Source organism: Podarcis tiliguerta, assembly GCF_965153285.1.
Source record: "Podarcis tiliguerta genome assembly, chromosome: 17".
NCBI classification, from domain to species: Eukaryota; Metazoa; Chordata; class Lepidosauria; order Squamata; family Lacertidae; genus Podarcis; species Podarcis tiliguerta.
Window position 1 is genome coordinate 32,932,224 of NC_139550.1, and position 15,623 is coordinate 32,947,846.

Below are 15,623 nucleotides of genomic sequence, written 5' to 3' on the forward strand. Positions count from 1 at the left end.
TGAAAAAAAATAATAAACAAATTCCTATGCCCCACAAATAACCCAGAGATGCATTTTAAATAAAAGGACACATTCTACTCATGTAAAAACAAGCTGATTCCCGGACCATCCACGGGCTGGATTGAGAAGGCGATTGGGCCGCATCCGGCCCCTGGGCCTTAGGTTGCCACCCCTGCTGTAGTCCAAGCGGGAGATAACCAGAGCATGCGCTGGTTCCTGCCATCTGAGAGCACAGAAAAGCATTGGAAGGAGCAGAATAGTAGCACTATCTCTGCAGATTTCCTTAGCACTATTCTCATTTATATTTTTTTAAGGAGAGGCATGTATTTGATGTGCATAGTGATATATCGAATGGACAGAACATATCCGCCCTCTTCGAAGTGTGGAAAGGTGCCAGGAGGTGCCTATGTAGAAATGCCTCTTTAAAAAAACCACACAGCAATGCAAGAGGCAGCAGGAACTGCGTCCCATTAATAGGCGGAGCCCTGATTAATACCAGAGCGGGTGTGATTAACTTGCAGATAGACAGCGCTGGTGAAAAATTAGCGTCATAACAAGGCAGAGTGCAAAGTGGGGCATTGCCTTTCTGTAGCGAGATGGCCCCTCCCACAGGATCATATCTGCTAATGAATTCAAACTGGCTTCTCTTGAATTCTTTAGCAAACAGGACAATGTCGTACAGTGGTACCTCAGGTTAAGTACTTAATTCGTTCCGGAGGTCCATACTTAACCTGAAACTGTTCTTAACCTGAAGCATCACTTTAGCTAATGGGGCCTCCTGCTGCCGCATGATTTCTGTTCTCTTCCTGAAGCAATGTTCTTAACCTGAAGCACTATTTCTGGGTTAGCGGAGTCTGTAACCTGAAGCGTATGTGACCTGAAGCATATGTAACCTGAGGTACCACCGTACTTGGAGTAGCTGCACAGCCCCTCCTGTAAAGACGCGTAAGCCGTGCCCTGTGGCCATCTAAGTTGAGTTTTGTTTTCGTGAAGTCCCTGTGAGTTTTGCCCCACAGAAATTTTGCAGAGAGCATGGATGTGGTGAGAGGGTAACAGAGCAGGCCCAAACAAGCTTTTACAGGTCACCTACACCCAAAATAAATTTGGGAGCTGTTCTGTGGTGCAGCTCGACTGTCGTGGAGGTAATGTGATAATTAGCAGTGTTTAGCTCAAGCGCTGCCTGGGGCTAGTCTATAAACGATCACAACAACGCAAATCCACCTACCAACCTACTGCCTTTCACATGGGAGAGGGACAACTGAACATAGCCAGGTTCAAAACAAGGATGAATTGCCTTTCCTGGCTGTTATGTACTGATGTTCTCACCCTGGGCCAGCAGGGGGATACTGTAGATAGTTTTCACTCAGGTCCACGTCAGTTATTTTAGGCAGGAAACCCTGGGTTGTTGTTGCTACAATGTTGACAGCCGGGTCCTATAAAAGCAGGCCGGCTGAGCTGTTCAGTCTGTCCAGCTTACAATAAAGAGCTGCTCTGGAGAAATCACTGTGTCGTCTGCTATGTTCGCCCACAACTTAACACTGGCTTTCCAGCTTTCTTCGTAAACTACAGAAGTCAAAATCTTGCTGAGCGGGGCCAGAAACAATACAAGGAGGGGCAAATAAGCCTGGTTTCCTTGGCCATTGTGTTGCATGAACATGCTCATCTACCATGTCACATTACATGGACCTTTCGAACGTCACTGTTTTCATGTACCGCAAGGGTGGGCATTCTAAGGCCCGGGGGCCAGATGCGGCCCAATCGCCTTCTAAATCCGGCCTGCGGACCATCTGGGAATCAGCGTGTTTTTACATGAGTAGAATGTGTGCTTTTATTTAAAATGCATCTCTGGGTTATTTGTGGGGCCTGCCTGGTGTTTTTACATGAGTAGAATGTGTGCTTTTATTTAAAATGCATCTCTGGGTTATTTGTGGGGCATAGGAATTCGTTCATTATTTTTTTCAAAATATAGTCCAGCCCCCCACATGGTCTGAGGGACGGTAGACCGGCCCACGGCTGAAAAAGCTGACCCCTGATGTACTGTATAGCATTTTATTCCTGGTCACATTTCACATGTGAAACATATATTCTTCCAGGGAAGTTTCCCACTCTTCCAGCTCAAGCTCGCTGGATTGTTCTTTGGAGCCTGGAGAACCTGAAAATCTGCACCCGGACTTCCTGGATACAGGTGGGATTGATCTCTTAGGTGAAATCTTTGAGACTCTAAACTTGCTGGAGCCAAGCCAAGCCCAGCGGCCACTCTATGGGACGCGGAGCCTGGACTTCTGCAACCTAGAAGAGAGGAACTTCTATACTAAGGTAAGTCCTCCTAGTTTGGATCTCTGTGCAGCTGTCAAAGAGGCCAAGCATGGAAAGCAGGAAATTCCAACTCAGTCTCTTTGTCTGTTGTAGCCGAGGCCCAGCAGGAACACACTCCATGAACCCCTGTCTGAGGAAAAGGATGATGATGATGATGATGATGACTCATTGTCCGAGGGCACCCTGCTCCCAGCCTCTCCAGATCAGGAGCATGTGCAGAGTGCTCTGCTAGTGTCCACCAGAGCAGCAGAAAATAGCTGTGAGAAGTGGGAACGGGACGTCCCTGAACCCGAAGAGATTCCTTGCCCTGAGAAGTCTGCAGTTCCATCGCGAGGGGAGACAGCAGTTGTTACCGCAGGCTATGAGCTGCCGCAAGTGGCATGGACCCGGAATACAGACCACGAGAACTCCAGCGCAAATGAAAATGGAACTGAAAGCTGCCCTGAGGTGGAGTCCAGACAGGAGTCTAGGACTGACCAGATGCTCAAACTCGCTCCAGCCATTGCCGTTGCCAAGGCAGAGCCACCAGCAACCAATTGCTCCGGCATCCAGTCACCTGCGGCTTTGTCCCAAAGAAAAGTGAATGTGGACACCAACTTCAAGACCAAGCACAGCGTGCCAGCCCTTGGGGCTGTTACTAGACCACCATACTCCTTGACTTCCCGGCCCTTGGCCAAAGTGTCAGAACTGAAGAAAAGATTCGAGGCCTAGAATGTTCCAAGTGAGGAGTCTGTAGCCTCGGAAGAGGAACACCTGTCTGTTTTTGGACTTCCGGGGTGAAGTAGTGGCTTCTGTGGCTGGAGGCTGCACTACAGGCCTCTCCTCTGGTGCCACAAGGCAGCTCTGGGCTTTGAAAGGCACTGGGGGAAACACCCCATCGCTCTGGGCATCAATAGGGATTGCTAGAAGCAGAATTGGGTTCTACTCCTAGTCCCAGAGCATAGGACTCGTTTGCTGCGTGACTTGTAAGCTGCCCCCTGCTCACTACTAGGAGACAGTAGTGCTTTTTTTCTGAGGGTACGCGTACCCCTGAACACTTTGTGAATCTAAGTTTGGCCTCATTGAGGGGCAGAATTTCAATATGAGTAGGAAAATGAGAGTACCCCTAAACATTTTTAAAGAAAAAAGCAGTGTGTGTGTTTTTTTGTGTACGTACATTCATATTCCTGGGACTGGGGGAAAGACTGCTTTAGCACCATTCCTCTCCTAAACACATGAAACTGCTCTTCATGTAACTTTTCCCAATATGGAAACCATATCAGGGAAAGTATGTACTGTATTTTTTGCTCTATAAGACTCACTTTTTCCCTCCTAAAAAGTAAGGGGGAATGTGTGTGCGTCTTATGGAGCAAATGTGGGCTGCGTAGCTATCCCAGAAGCCAGAACAGCAAGAGGGATCCCTGCTTTCACTGTGCAGCAATCCCTCTTGCTGTTCTGGCTTCTGAGATTCAGAATTATTATTTTCTTGTTTTCCTCCTCCAAAAACTAGGTGCGTCTTGTTGTCTGGTGCGTCTTATAGAGCGAAAAATAGGGTAACTAGAAAAGGACAAGCTATCATCATGGGGTAGTTCAACATATGCACTGCTTGACACTCAGTGGCTGCAACATCAGTTAATTTTTTTGGGGGGTGCGCATGTGAATAAACCAAGGAACTTTAGCTCCAGATGTGGTAATGGACACTGATTTGAATGGTTTTTAGGTGCCAGTAGTCAATAAATGCGTGGAACAGTGCAGGTCTGTCGGTTGCTGTTATTTATGCTAGCCAAATGGACCCTCCAGATTCAAAGTCTCTGAATAACAGCTGCCTGGGCAGGGGTAGCAATGCAAATGAGGCTGTTTCCTCCATTCACTTCTGGTGGCTTTTCCAGAAACACCTGGCTGTTGCTAAAATCAATTGTAGGCAAAAGCTAAATGTAAAGGACCCCTGGACGGTTAAGTCCAGTCAAAGGCAACTATGGGGTTGCAGCGCTCATCTCGCTTTCAGGCCGAAGAAGCCGGCGTTTGTCCACAGACAGCTTTCCGGGTCATGTGGCCAGGATGACTAAACCGCTTCTGGTGCAACGGGACACCGTGATGGAAACCAGAGTGCATGGAAACACAGTTTACCTTCCCACCACAGTGGTACCTATTTATCTACTTGCATTGGTGTGCTTTCAAACTGCTAGGTTGGCAGGAGCTGGGACAGAGCAACGGGAGCTCACCCTGTCGTGGGGATTCGAACCGCCGACCTTCTGATCAGCAAGCCCAAGAGGCTCTGCGGTTTTAGACCTCAGCGCCACCCATGTCCCACAAATAGTTGCATCTTTGGTCTGACCCACCAAAGGCATCCTTATGCCCCTGATGTTTTTGAACTGAATCAGTTCATTCCATCATCCTGTGCCTGGGCACTCTGGTGAAACTCATGTAGTTTATTCTGCAGAGATGAAGCCAGACAGTCCTCTTAGTACTAACTCGGAAACATGTGTGTCTCTTCCAAGTTATAGCAGGTGTATGCAGATGGTAAATCTTGTTTCTCGGAGAATGAATAATGGAGCAGGGAGGAGTGGCGAGGAACAGCCTCTATCAGCATCAGTGCAATGTTTACACAGTGAAGAGCAGCCCTTTCTCAAGGGGTACAGATGATACCTATATTTCCAGCCATTCCAAACCCACTTTGCAGACTACAGAATCATAGGATCTTAGAGCTGGAAGGGACCCAAGGGTCATCTAGTCCAACCCCCTGCAATGCAGGAATCTTGGCTAAAGCATCCACAACAGACAGCCATCCAGCCTCTGCTTAAAAACCTACAAGGAAGGAGAACTTCCTTTCTAGAGGAAAGGATGCCAGAGGGAGACTAGAGCAAGCAACTAGCAGATGGATTATCTGTCCAAAATCTCTCCCCCTAATAATAATAATAATAATTTTTTATTTACACTCCACTCATCTGGCTGGGTTTCCCCAGCCACTCTGGGCAGCATCAAACATTAAAAACTTCCCTTAACAGGGCTGCCTTCAGACGTCTTCTAAAAGTCAGATAGTTGCTTATTTCCTTGACATCTGATGGGAGGGCGTTCCACAGGACGGGTGCCACCACCGAGAAGGCCCTCTGCCTGGTTCCCTCACTTCTCGCAGTGAGGGAACCACCAGAAGGCCCTCGAAGCTGTACCTCAGTGTCCAGGCAGAATGAGGGGCCAGCAGTTTTTGTTTGGGATGATTTTTACTTCACACTGCCCAGCTGACGAACATGAAAGCAGAGGACGTTACACTTTGCAGATGAGGGTAAGCTTTGAATTTTCTGAGACGACTTGAAAAGGGAATGGGGACCCTATCCCTCACCCCCACCCCGATCTTATTGAACTGCAACTTCCATCATCCCAGACTATTTAGCCATGGTGGCTGTTTGGGGCTGCCCATTCCCCATCCATGCAGTAGAGTACCTGTCGGTAGCACAAGGATTAGGGAAATAAAGTCATATGTACATAAGAACTTGCAGGAGTAGGGGAATATTTATGGACAGGGCAGTGCCTATGTTCGCAGAGCACAAGGTAACACCACTGGCTTCCCATACGTCTTGTCTTCTCAAAGCATCAACAGAAACCAGCAACAATATAAAAAATCAGTTTATTTTAGGAAAAGGGAGGGGGAAGAGTTTCAGTGAAGAAAGAATAGTGGATTGACTTCGCAATGAGAAGGAAGAGAGAGGTACCCTTCCTTCTCTGTAACAGGTGCTAACCATTCCTCCTCTAGGATGGAAGCTTTCCATGTTGAGGCATTGCACAATGCTACTGCCTTATGGGGAGATGGATCTGCAAGCAGTGGAGCCTGTTGGCTTGTGGAGGGGGACCTGATCCACCGGGAGATCCACCAGGGAATCATACAGCACTTCTGGCATCAGAGTTGCATGTTTTAGCAACTGTCATATTTGATTTGGCTGAGTATCCCACCTGTTCAAGGATGTGAAAGAACAATTGGATCAGGGGTGCAAGGACATACAAGGAGACATCTCAGCATTCAGACTTAGAAGAGTACATTTCTAAGTTGCCTTCTCCCTCCTCCTAAAAAGCAGGGACATAATATAACTTGTGCTCATGGCCTTGCCTTTGCAAACAGCTTGGTAAAATGCCTCTCATGGCAAAATGCTACTGAGGACACATCACACAGCCCAACGCAACCTCTGTTGCACATACCTAGATATGACATGCATTTGTACCTTATCAAGCAGACAGTGGTACCTTGGTTGTCAAACTTAATCCGTTCCAGGAGTCCATTTGACTCCCAAAACCATTCGAAAACCAAGGCACGGCTTCCAATTGGCTGCAAGGAGCCATTCAGCTTCCAAAGAACGTTCGCAAACCAGAAGACTTACTTCCAGGTTTTCAGCGTTTGGGAGCCAAAACATACAAGTACCAAGGCATTCGGGATCCAAGGTACGACTTTAGATCTAAAAACGCGTGATGAGATTATTATAGTGAAAAGCCAATTGAGATGCTGTCGTATATTGCATTGATTACTGTGGATTGAACCACTAAGTGGAGGACAAAAGCCAATAGACCCATTTACCCACTGGCTTTTGCTTCATTCGGTCTGCATTATAAACATTAACACCCACAATAACTATTCGAGTTTTCTGTGACAGTGGAAAGATATCGTGTAAATAATATTGTTTGAGAAGCTTAAGGAAACCCAGGACTAAAAGCAAGCAGTGTCCCATAAATGCTGTGTCTTCTTAATGATATTTTGTTGGAAACATAACATCTGAGTGAAGCACAGGGAGAGCCAAACCCCTATTCCTCAAGGCCACAGCCACAATTTACAAAGACCTGTGCCAGTGGCTGACACTTCCAAGTGGCAGGCTTTTGGACGGCCTTAGAGCTGCAGATAAGCCAAACTGACCCACAGGACAACATTCCCCAGAGATGTTTTCCTACACACATCCCACTGAGGCAAATGGAAGCTGTACAAGAGCCCCACAAGTGCATGCAGGAAAAATTCCTCATGGAAATTTAAAGTATATTCCCCACTTCAAAAAAGAATCCTGAGAACTGTAGCTCTGTGAGGGGTAAGCTACAATTCTCAGGGTTTTAGGGTGCTTTAAATGTATGGCACAAGTCTTTGTAACCAGCCTTAATTGTCCATTGGCATTTTAGGCTAACTCTAGTTTATACCGAGACAATCTGTTGAGTGGCTCCTCCCTTTAAGAAATGAAAAACAAAACTAGAGGGCAGGTTCATGGACCAAGTGTTTCAAACAGTGGAGACTTCTGAAAGGAAAAAACAACAACAGGTTTGCTTGTCTGCCCTCATTCACACAGGGTCAATGAGGGCTGAAACACCTGTTATTCTGGCATTTCAAGGGGTTGGATTAAATGACCCCCAAGTTACCTTTCAACTCTACAGTTCTAGGATTCAATGGGAGATTTATCGTATTTTTTGTATGTATTGTGCAGCTCTGCCAATTTGAAATGGTGTGTCTGTAGGCAAGTTGCAGTCTCCAGCCCACTTTCCCCAGGTAAAACATGGTGCGTTTCCAAATCCAAGAGGCACGGAGGTGGAAACAGAGCAAAGCACAATCACCTTTCCTTGGGAGAATTAAGAGAGTCATGTATCAGAAAGGAAGTAAAAAAAAAACCAGAGCTGCCCTTAAAAAAAGCTCCCTTAAAGAGACAGGACTTTGGTGGCACAGAACTGCTGAAACCAGTTGTGCAATGCAGTTCTGCCACCTAGTGCCTGTGGTGGAATACGAGAATTTGCCACCCTTTGAATGGTCACTCTTCCACTGAAGCAGGTCCTGTCAGGTTATTTGGTTGACCTGATCAACATCCCATACCCTTTTAAAATGTGGCTCTTTTGGGGGGTATTATTGGGTTATTGTTTTTATCTTGATTTTATATACTGTGATCTTTTTATGTGAACCACCCTGATACCTCCAGGTATAGGGCATAATAATAATAATAATAATAATAATAATAATAATAATAATATGGATGCCAGGGTAGCTCTTTGCCCTCTGGAGAAAATAATAATAATTACTCCTTTCTAGGAATATAATAGAAACACAATCTGAACTCTATCCAGTTGATGGCAAATGGGAGAAAAGTCAAAGGAGACATGCACAAATGTGAAGGGTCAAAAACAAGCCGCAAGAAAGGGCATCATTTATAAAGTCAGGGAAGGGGGAGATTTTCTTACCATCCCCCAATAGGTTTAAGTCTCCCAAAAGGGTAGATTTCCATTTTTTTAAAGTTAGCCTGAGGAGGTTTCTGGAAAGGGCACATAAAATATCTAGGATACCCCCCCCCCAGCTCAAGGCACAAGGTTGCTGCTCAGAATTACTGCCTGGAAGGACCTGCCAGTACTGTACAATTCAAATACCTTCCACAACTGAGCTTTGGGCAGCTCCTAATTATGCTCTAGTACAGCTCCCGTGAGCTGGAATGGGACTTAGGCAGGAGAGCACCCTGATGGATTGTGCTTTATATCAATTAGCAACAGGGATGTTGTGGTTGGAGTTCACTCCTCAGGCACAGAAGTGCCCTGGCTTCACCATCAACCTGAGACAGACCAGATATCTTGTACTGTAGGGCAAGGCACAGCATCCAATTTGCCCCGTGGAGATAGCCACCGTACAAATAGATTTTAACAGTAACCGCGTGGCAGCCTGTCTGCACATCTTGCCAGGCAATTACTGGCCACCTATGAACCTCGGCTTCATAACATGCACACAGCCCAATCACTCACACTTCATAGGTAAAGGGACCCCTGACCATTAGGTCCAGTTGTGACCGACTCTGGGGTTGCGGCGCTCATCTTGCTTTATTTGTCGAGGGAGCCTGTGTGCAGCTTTCGGGTCATGTGGCCTGCATGACTAAGCCGCTTCTGGCAAACCAGAGCAGCGCACGGAAATGCTGTTTACCTTCCCGTCACCTATTTATCTACTTGCACTTTGACGTGCTTTCGAACTGCTAGGTTGGCAGGAGCAGGGACCGAGCAACAGGAGCTCACCCCGTTGCGGGGATTCGAACCGCCGACCTTCTGATCGGCAAGTCCTAGGCTCTGTTGTTTAACCCGCAGCGCTGATAAATAAGCCATGAAGGGGGAAGTCAATTTGTGTTACATCTGAATGCAGGCTCAGGGTTGGTTTCTACCTAGCAAACCAACAACAAACCTTGATCTAAGACAAGCTAGGGTTGCCATATTTCGAAAAGTGAAAATCTGGACAGAAAAGTTGTGGAGCTTTCTTTTGGGGGCATGGCAAAGTTGTTGAGCTAATTTCGAGGGAAATTGCCCAAAACGACACTGCCGACATCAGTTGCCGTACATCCAGATTTTCCCGGACGTTTCACCGATTTCCGCCCAGACACTGTTTCTGAAGGCCAATTGCCGGCTATTTTCAGGAAATTCTGGACATATGGCAACCCTACGTCAAGATAGCTGATTAGGGAGAAACGAACCAGGATCCCAAGTCTGGATGTAATGCTAAAACCACTTGCACAAAGTGGGAGCGGCCGGCTTTGTGCATCAACCTGCAGTTCATGCAGAGTGTAGCTTTTTAAGCTAAGGTTTATCAATTTGTGCAGTCAGTACCTGAGCCTAGCCTAACTTGGAGCTGTGACAATAAAATGGGGAGAGGAAAATTCTATATAAGGGTAAAATGAACTCTTCCACATCCACCCCCTCCTTAAGAGGGCTTTGGGGTTAATACAGGCATAGGCAAACTTGGCCCTCCAGATGTTTTGGGACTACAACTCCCATCATCCCTAGCTAACAGGACCAGTGGTCAGGGATGATGGGAGTTGTAGTCCCAAAACATCTGGAGGGCCGAGTTTGCCTATGCCTGGGTTAATACAAATGTGAAGCAAAGGTTTCCAATGGGACCTTCTGACATTTCCCACCCACATAAACCAAATAAACACACTTTATTTGGTTTTGAACCTCCTGCATTGTGTCTGTTGCAGTCCTTAGGCAGGGGTTAGATAGGATATCCAAAGTGGAACAAGGGTTGGAAGACCTGCAATGGCAGTTGCCTTTGATGGAGGCTGACGTGGAGCAAAAGCTAGGAGATTGAATGAGAATCAGGAAAGCCTCAGTTCAAATCATGCGTTCATGTGGATGACTTGGGCTGGCCTAGATGTTCCCTCCCAGTCTGTAATACGGGAATAATAATGCTGACCTACCCCTTATAGTGTTGTTGGAAAAACTTGAAATAATGTGCATAAGGTGCTTTTGAACAGGCTAAAGCAGACTTGAAATACCTAAAGCAAAGTTTTAGAATCGGGTTAACAATACAGTGGTACCTCGGGTTAAGAACTTAAATCGTTCTGGAGGTCTGTTCTTAACCTGAAACTATTCTTAACCTGAAGCACCACTTTAGCTAAAGGGACCTCCTGCTGCCACTGTGCCACCAGAGCACGATTTCTGTTTTCATCCTAACCCGAGGTACTATTTCTGGGTTAGCGGAGTCTGTAACCTGAAGCGTATGTAACCTGAAGCATATGTAACCCGAGGTACCACTGTATCTTGTTGAGACCCTTTTGGGGGCCTGCCTCTGTTCATTTGCTGGGTTTCTGTTTGGTACGGTCCTCCTTTAGTTCATTTAAAACAGGGCTGGGGGAATCTGTGGCCCTGCTGCCGGACTCCAGCTCCCATCAGCCCCGGCCAGTATAGAAAAACTGTAGCCCAAGAGCCCCTAGGAGGGCCACAGCTCTCCCCTTCCCTATGATGAAACATTTAAGAGTCACCTGCCAACTCAAACTGGCCAACCGTAAGGCAACAGGGTAATAACACTCTAGGTTGTGCCGACTTTTCTCTTGCCAGAGAAGAGAGATTCATTTTTATTAAATAGTGGCATACTGAAAGGCACAGCGCAATACATTTTCTTTAAAAACAAAAGAGGCAAGCCTGCCCCAGATCTCACACGGCTGGACCCTTAAAGCAAAGAGCAGCCTCCCCAACCACCCTCTGCTCTTGTCCTGTTCACACAAAAGCAACAACTCCTGTGTCAGCTCGAGTGGCAATTCCACGCACTCCCACTTAGAGTCAGAAGAGTTCGTTCTTTGGGGCAGCATAGAGAAGGGAGATCTAGCACTGGGCGCTTGGCATTGCGTGGGCTGAGGGGGGCAGCCCTCTCTCTTCCGTGTGCCCAGAGAGGCAGGATCCAATCTTGCCTTGAACTGTCTGCCTCTAGCCATTCCCAGCAGTGTGCATGCATGAGATCCAGCCGCTCCTCAAAGCGCATTCTAAAACACATTGGGGCCGTCTCCTGTGTGCAGCAGTTCGCATCCAGCTTGCAGGGAAAGCTTTAAGAGACTTGCTGGGAAACCTCAAGCCTGGCAGCAGCAGAAGCACCCTTTTAAATGTTAGTGTTTTTGGTTTTTTGGAGTCCAGTGTGTTGAGCGGCTCCATCCAAGCTGAGACCCAAAAGCAGAGCCCATTCCCCCATCTCAGATGAGTCGCTCTTCCGGGGGAAGCTTGAGGTTGGTGTTAGTTTCGACGCGGGCACCCACCTGCTCCTCGCTGCTGGGCCGGTAAGTGCCCTCTGTCTGCCGCTTCTCCCGGATTTTGAGTCCCATAAAAACCAGGAGGCCGATCAGCAGGATGCCCCCAAAAACACAGGGCACAGCGATGGCTGCCGCCAGCTCCGACTTCTGCCACGGGGAAAGAAAAAGGGGGAGAACATCGTTACAGCGGAGGAAAGTGAGGCAGGGCCTAACACTGAGGTCTGGCGCCGAGGGCCTTCTGGCGGTTCCCTCGCTGCGAGAGGCCAAGTTACAGGGAACCAGGCAGAGGGCCTTCTCGGTGGTGGCGCCTGCCCTGTGGAACGCCCTCCCACCAGATTTCAAAGAGAAAAACAACTACCAAACTTTTAGAAGACATCTGAAGGAAGCCCTGTTCAGGGAAGCTTTTAATGTTTAATAGGCTATTGTATTTTAGTGTTTTGTTGGAAGCCGCCCAGAGTGGCTGGGGAAACCCAGCCAGATGGGTGGGGTATAAATTATTATTATTATCATTATTATTATTATTATTATTATTATTATTATTATTATTATTATACTAACATGCCGTAGGGGGGGAAGCCTGGTCTCCCCTGCATGCTCCTTAGACACGCAGTGTAGATTCATGGGCATATCTTGAAAATATGGCTGCCCCGATCAATGGCTTGGCTTGCTGGTGCAGCTGCACCAATTGTTGTGAGCAAACTGATGGGCAGCCCAGCACTAGGAGGGTCATGTGTCAGATGCAAACCTTAACTGTAAGCCAGATTTTAAGCCCAGAGATGCTGCCCAAACCCAGTCCTTTGTCGTCAACATTGCTGCTACCGTAACATACCATCATCAACTGACCACAGCAGAGGGAGCCAAATCCAGCCCTCTTCCATTTTTTTTCTTTAATTTGCTACCATGTTGTCTCAATTGGCTGCAATTATTTTTGGGTAGTGGTGATAACAGCTGCCTCAAGCATGTAAATAGCTATCCAATTTGCCGCTGCAGGCAAGAGCTTCAAAAGACCCAAGGTGCCCTTGCCTGAGGTAAGGAAAGGCAGATTGAGCTAAGCTATGATCAGTCTGCACCTGCCTTGCCCAGACAATGATGCCCCCATTTTAGGCAGCATTAGATGCCCACATCAAGATCACCCCCCCCCAAAAAAAAATGCTGACACACACAGACCCTGCCCAAGAAAGACAGACATACATACCGAAAGGCCATATGAAGGAGAAGGAGGAAAGGATGTGGTTTCCACGGGAGTGCTGTTAGTGCCTTGTTTTGGAGAGAGACAAACAGTAGGCGTTAGAGAAGAACATGGGTAGGCAAACTAAGGCCCAGGGGCCCAGATTCGGCCCAATCGCCTTCTAAATCCTGCTGCGGACAGTCCAGGAATCAGCGTGCTTGTACATGAGTAGAATGTGTCCCTTTATTTAAAATGCATCTCTGAGTTTTTTGTAGGGCCTGCCTGGTGTTTTTACATGAGTAGAATGTGTGCTTTTATTTAATATAATAATATAGTCTGCCCCCCCACAAGGTCTGAGGGACAGTGGACTGGCCCCCTGCTGAAAAAGATTTTTGACAGCAGCTCACCCGGTCGCGGGGTTTCGAACCACCGACCTTCTGATCGGCAAGTCCTAGGCTCTGTGGTTTAACCCACAGCGCCACCCACGTCCCTTGTATGTATGTAAAAGCATACATAATAACAAATTTAAAACAGGATTGAAAAGTGTCCACACATTACAGTTTTGGCTTCTGCACAACAGAGGTTAACAGTGCACCCAACTGAACACCATGTACCCATGAGGCACATTCACACATTTATTCCACTGCATGTGCACTGCAAACAAACACTGCAGAAAGCTGTTGCCAGAGCATGTATCAGTGATGTGCACACATGGAGAAACAAACAGCATCTCACACGCTACGGTCTCTAGGGAATGGGGGGTCAGCGGTGGGGGAAGCTGCTCGGGTGCCTGGCGGGCCACACCATGGGGCCTCTGGAGTCTGCTTGCCTCCTCCCACTCAGCCGCCCTACAGCTGGGGGGGAGGCAGCAGGCGGACCGCTTGGGCAGCATGGAGCCTGTGCACACCCAAGCCACCGCGTCTCTCCCAGGAGAGATGCGTGGCTCAGGGGTGCTGCAGGCCCCACGGTGAGTGCCGCCCGGCATTTTGTCTCCGCTCCCCTGTGGTGACATTCAGGGTGGACTGCACCCACCACACACCCCTTCCTCCACGCCTGTGGGGGATGTCAGGGTTTGAGTTTTATTTCTTACCTGCTGGTTAGTGGGTGGGTGTATTGCTTTTGCTGATCCAGGAGTTATTTATTAAGTCTATCATGTGCCTGGAAGAGCAAACCTTGGACTGCTTGAGGGAAGCATCAGAGAGCCCAATTCCGGTGGTCATGGACAAGCAGAGATTTGACACTGGATCAAGAGTGAACCAGTTGAGGAGAGCTCAGTTCAGACCTTTGGAGTCTGGACTGTGGCACAGGCAAATACAGCCTGTGTCATGCCCTGACCCTTTCTCCACCTCAAGATTTGGTGGTGACTATGCCAGCTTGGTAGGGACGTGGGTGGCGCTGTTGGTTCAACCACAGAGCCTAGGACTTGCCGACCAGAAGGTCGGCGGTTCGAATCCCCGCAACAGGGTGAGCTCCTGTTGCTCAGTCCCAGCTCCTGCCAACCTAGCAGTTCGAAAGCACATCAAAGTGCAAGTAGATAAATAGGTACCGCTCCGGCGGGAAGGTAAACGGCGTTTCCGTGCGCTGCTCTGGTTCGCCAGAAGCAGCTTAGTCATGCTGGCCACATGACCCGGAAGCTGTACGCCGGCTGCCTCAGCCAGTAAAGCGAGATGAGCGCCGCAACCCCAGAGTCAGCCACGACTGGACCTAATGGTCAGGGGTCCCTTTACCTTTACCTTAATGCCAGCTTGACCTGGGTCTCTGGGTGCTGCTTGAAAATGCCAGGTTGGTCCGTAATAAGATGTCCCTCACCCACAATTTAATCAAGGATGAAGAAGCCGATGGGGCATCTATAACTAAGGCCTGGGTGGGGCAGCAGTGTGGGGTCGGCCTCCACCAGCAATGCCCCCTGAGTACCAAGTGTACCTCCAGGGTGTGATTGGGGGCTGGCTGGAGGGGGCAGGCAGTCACTATTACTGCCCAACTGATTCTCTACCTGAGCTATCAAACATGGTTTCAGACCTGGCATTGTGGCCCCCAAGACTGTTAGACTTGGAAGATGTCAACATTCACCACCAAGAAGGCCCTCTTGCCTGGTTCCCTGTAGCCTCACTTCTCACAGTGAGGGAACCACCAGAAGGCCTTCGAAGTTGACCTCAGTGTCTGGGCTGAATGATGGGGGTGGAAACGCTCCGTCAGGTATACTGGGCTGAGGCCGTTTAGGGCTTTAAAAGACAGCCCCAATAGTTTGAATTGTGCTCAGAAACATACTGGGAGCCAGTGTAGATCCTTTAGGACCAGTGTTATATGGTCCCAGCAGCCACTCCCAGTCACCAGTCTGCCAGCCACATTCTGGATTAGTTGTAGTTTCTGAGTCACCTTCAAAGGTAGTCCCACGTAGAGCCCATTTCAGTAGTCCAAGAGGGAGATAACCAGAGCATGCACCACTCTGGCAAGACAGTCCGCAGGCAGGTAGGGTCTCAGCCAGTGTACCAGATGGAGCTGGTAGACAGCTGCCCTGGACACAGAATTGACTTGCACCTCTATGGACAGCTGTGAGTCCAAACTGACTCCCAGGATGACAACCTGGTCCTTCAGGGGCACAGTTACTCCATTCAGGAACAGGGAGTCTCCCAAACCTGTCCACCCCTGTTCCCTGCCCAAAA

At 48.3% G+C, this 15,623-nt stretch overlaps 2 protein-coding genes across 4 annotated transcripts in view; one reads left to right on the plus strand and one right to left on the minus strand.

Moving 5' to 3' along the window:
• DENND1C (DENN domain containing 1C) overlaps nt 1-3,979 on the plus strand; it is a 59,212-nt gene extending 55,233 nt beyond the window's left edge. For both annotated transcript variants that reach the window (XM_083419767.1, XM_083419768.1), the window contains 3 exons: nt 2,094-2,316; nt 2,410-3,587; nt 3,848-3,979. In XM_083419767.1, coding sequence (XP_083275893.1) covers nt 2,094-2,316; nt 2,410-3,027 — 841 coding nt within the window. In that variant the 3' untranslated portion in view covers nt 3,028-3,587; nt 3,848-3,979. The remainder of the gene's footprint in view (nt 1-2,093; nt 2,317-2,409; nt 3,588-3,847) is intronic.
• A 1,919-nt stretch (nt 3,980-5,898) lies between these two features.
• Nucleotides 5,899-15,623, minus strand: part of CRB3 (crumbs cell polarity complex component 3) — a gene marked incomplete at its 5' end in the record, with an annotated part of 29,598 nt that continues 19,873 nt past the window's right edge. Inside the window, 3 exons of one of the 2 annotated variants that reach the window (XM_083420835.1) lie at nt 5,899-6,240; nt 11,799-11,939; nt 12,988-13,049. In XM_083420835.1, coding sequence (XP_083276961.1) covers nt 6,169-6,240; nt 11,799-11,939; nt 12,988-13,049 — 275 coding nt within the window. In that variant the 3' untranslated portion in view covers nt 5,899-6,168. Of the gene's footprint in view, nt 6,241-11,085; nt 11,940-12,987; nt 13,050-15,623 lie in introns of those variants that run through there. The other variant, XM_083420836.1, reaches the window with a different exon arrangement.